The 3,717-nt window shown below is 43.4% G+C and overlaps 1 protein-coding gene across 1 annotated transcript; it reads right to left on the bottom strand.

Annotated features, from left to right (window-relative positions):
* Positions 1-991: 991 nt before the first annotated feature.
* LOC123116581 (cytochrome c oxidase assembly factor 5) lies at positions 992-3,553 on the bottom strand. The gene is made up of 2 exons (XM_044537520.1): positions 3,409-3,553; positions 992-1,320 (listed from the first exon to the last, which is right to left on the bottom strand). The coding sequence occupies exons 1-2, from the start codon at positions 3,517-3,519 to the stop codon at positions 1,279-1,281; spliced, it is 153 nt and encodes a 50-aa protein (XP_044393455.1). The 5' UTR covers positions 3,520-3,553; the 3' UTR covers positions 992-1,278.
* Positions 3,554-3,717: the final 164 nt, after the last annotated feature.

Below are 3,717 nucleotides of genomic sequence, written 5' to 3'. Positions count from 1 at the left end.
GCAATGCACATGCAATGTTTTAGTTTACGGTGAAAATATATTAGGATCCACTGAGGGATTAAGAGATCCCTAGGCTATCCGATCCCTTGTGACGGACACAAGGGAGATCTGCCGGTGACTTGCGCCTGAAACGTCAGAATCCACTTTGCGGCATTGGGACGCCACGCACCGCATCGGCGCAAAAGGTCAGAGGACTCGATCAGCATCGTCGGGATCGACGTCCGATCCGGTCTAATCATAGCTGGTTCATTAGCCTCGATCCCGAGTAGCACTAGCCAGCTCCTTTTTTCTCTTCTCCCCGGGCAGGGCACAGGCTTCCATCACGGCAATCGGGAAGAGGAAAAATGAGATACTAGTGCTACTCCCAGGGTGATCACATCGATGTGATGGCCAATGGAAAAGGAACCCCCTATCTTAGGACTCACGGATCTGGCTTTCAGGTAAGAAAGGGCTTCCTCGACCACAAAAAGGAGCACCAAATGCTGTAAAAAACCTGAGAAAAAACTTTCTATAAAGGACAGAGAAATACATGCAACAAATTCGTTTGTAAGTAAAATTCGTTTTGGTCCCTTTTACTTACAAACGAATTCTGCCAAAAAAAAAAAACATTCCTATCAGATTCAATCCTACGAATCAACGACCAGCATAGGCCACGCGATAACGCAATACGACACTGCTACAGTCGGCATCAGTAGGCTGGGCATACTGTACAATGCAGCGAGTCATACATCTCGAGGAAAATGCAACCTGCTTCCAAAGAAGGTCATTCCAACAGAGCGATGGAGTGGCTCCATCGTGTAAAGACGACCATGGCCTATTCTAACAAGGGAGGCACTCACTACAAGTGAAATTTCCATCTCAAGCTAGTAGCCAACTTGCTTCCCAGTTAAGAAAAGAAGCAGCTTAGCTGCCCAAGATTTTAAATAGTTCTTCTTTCTGAGTAGTTCCAGAACAAAAATGGTCAGACGGCAACATAGAGACACACCTCACATCACAGTGAAAACTACTCACATGCTTGGCGATAGTTCTGCTGTTCCATATCAGAAAATTGCAGACAAACTGCATTATGATCAAACATTTCTTTTCTCCACAAGACGATGCACCCTCTCATCGACTGAATCTACTCGTGTGCTGAGTTGGTTCTTCTACGCTATCGCGAGGGAAAAAAATACATATGATTCTATTGGAGATCAAAAGCATATATAGAACGCAAGATGTCTTGTAGTGACAATTCGGCTAACAAGTTTCAGCTGGATAAGGGAGTTCACATGCACACCATCAATACCCCTTGTTCCCACGTATCCGGGCTCGCATGTCAACCTGTTGCAGCGAGTAACAAAATTAGCAATTTTCCACTTGCGAACTTGAGTAACAAAAAGGAGTACAAAAGGCCTAAACAGAACAACAATCAAATTTATAGCAAATCAAGAATCAACCAAAGGAATTTAAGCATATCGAACAACGGAATTGATAGCCGTCTAAAAAGGAGGGATAGAGCGACAAGCATTCATATCTAATGCAATAGTAATGGATGTTCTTAAAGTAGATTGTATGTCGCATTCATAACTTATACACCAAAGGACAATGGGTTACCATAAATGTGGGGCAATTGAATATATGCTTATATCTGTATATGAAGAAATGAAATGAGCTGTTAACGAGAGGTGTTGCTATTATCCACAATTCACACAGAAGCTCGATATGAATCAACGATGAAATATTTGAAGCACTACATAGAAATGGAATTTGAAAGAAAGCATCAAACTACTATGGATTAAGGAAAACAAATACATGATACATGTATCATCTATTGACTTCATGTACTCAAGTTATCATACTACAGCCTTTTGTAGCTAAATCTGCTCCTTTAATCTACAATGATGGATATTTCAAGATATGCAGCGTACAGGAGTAGTTACAGAGAGATTCCAATTCTGACCACCAATCACAGATCTTAGCGCCTGTTTGGTTCGTTACCACAACATGCCACAGCTCGCCACACCCCCTGACACCTAACCTTAGCTGGTGTTTGCTATAACCAGAGTTGTGGTGTGCCGCGCCTTGCTTAGGCATCACTAGTTCATTTTGGACGCCACATCATGCCAAAAGTCAGGCTTTGATTTCGTTCGGCTCACCTGCGGCGCAGCCGCACCATCCGCGTGGTGTGTTCTGGTATTCAACCAAACATGCCCCTGCTCTTCTTATTGTATAAGCAAGGTGAAAGGGAAAAAAGTTTTTTTTTGCCTTTAACTGTCCATAGAATTGTAATTTTTTCCTCTCACCCGTCTTTTGTGCACAGCTTGTTCTAGGACAAAGAAATACTAGTCTCTTATAACTTGTATAAGATGCATAGATACTACAAAAAGTATACATCAAACAAGAAAGGACCAGGTGCTACAGGCATTTCTAGCTAAATCTGGTCCTTTAATCTACGATAACAGGTATTTAAACGATATTTAAAAGATATGTGGTTTAAAGAGTAGTTACAGAGAGATTATAATTCTGACCGCGAGTCCAAGATCTACTTTTCAGACTGTACAAGCAAGGTGAAAAGGAAAAAACATTTTGATTGCTGCTTATAGTTGCAATTATTTCCTAACATTGCCTACTATCTTTTGTGAACAACCTGTTTGTCGGCCTAAAATATAGTCTCTTATAAGCTGTATGATGCATAGATACTAAACTAATGCATCAACAATGAAAAGGGCCCATTATTTAAATGCTTGTACATTACAGTTCAAAGGAAGGAGCTTCTAATGAAATAACTTTGTAGGTATTATTAGCTTGCTCGACCCTGCATATCTGGTTAAAGAATCTCATATCTTGATTTAAAGTAAAATCAACAAAGCATACCTATCGACGTGTAAAATTCACCTTCACTCTGAAATCTTGGACATACAGAACAGACACAAATAAAACTTAACCTATTATACACCACAGATATTCGCATCGGCATTGTTGTATCGATCTGTAGCATATGAACTAAGTAATGGCAGTAGCGCACCCCTGGCCGTTGGTTGCAAGAGCATTAATACAGGCATTGGGGCAGGCCCCAAACGTGTTCAATTGGGGGTCATCCGCCAGCTATATGAACTGTACCACCAGAAGCCAGTTCATAAGAATACATCAATTAACAAAGTTGCGACCACAAGGGAGTGGACCAAGTACCATCTCAAGTACCTAACAAGTGCTGGACGCCGGATTCACAATAAATCGCAGAGAAGCTCATCGTCTATAGATTCACCAAGCTACTCACATCCACACATAATATTAATATCTAACAGCGCGACAGAACAACAACGATGGCAAGCAAAATCATCAAAGGGGGAACCAGTATATAGCTATTGCACAACGGAACATGGATCGCAACTGGTGTGGCTGATTCACAGCGAGAGATTGAAGACATGCCTGGCCCCTTTTGCAGTTGAAGTAGGTCTCCCGCAGGCCGACGCACTCGCTGGTGATGTTGGGCGCCTTCTCCCCGGCGCACTCCTTGTACGGCCTCTTCTGCACCTGCATCAGGGAAGGGCAGATGGGTTGAGCAGTGCCGCCATCTCGCACAGAGCATCCACGACTACAACGACGGCGCAGCGCCCGAGATCGTCTACTGATTTCCTTAGTATTCATACACCGAACCATGCCAAACCGGATCGAACCAAGGGGACGGGGGCGGCGGCGGCGGCGGCACGGGGAGGCGCGGGGGACGAAGGGGGCGAG

This window comes from Triticum aestivum, chromosome 5B, assembly GCF_018294505.1.
Source record: "Triticum aestivum cultivar Chinese Spring chromosome 5B, IWGSC CS RefSeq v2.1, whole genome shotgun sequence".
NCBI lineage: Eukaryota > Viridiplantae > Streptophyta > Magnoliopsida > Poales > Poaceae > Triticum > Triticum aestivum.
The sequence above is the reverse complement of the archived record's forward strand: the minus strand, read 5'-3'. Positions and strand labels throughout refer to the sequence as shown.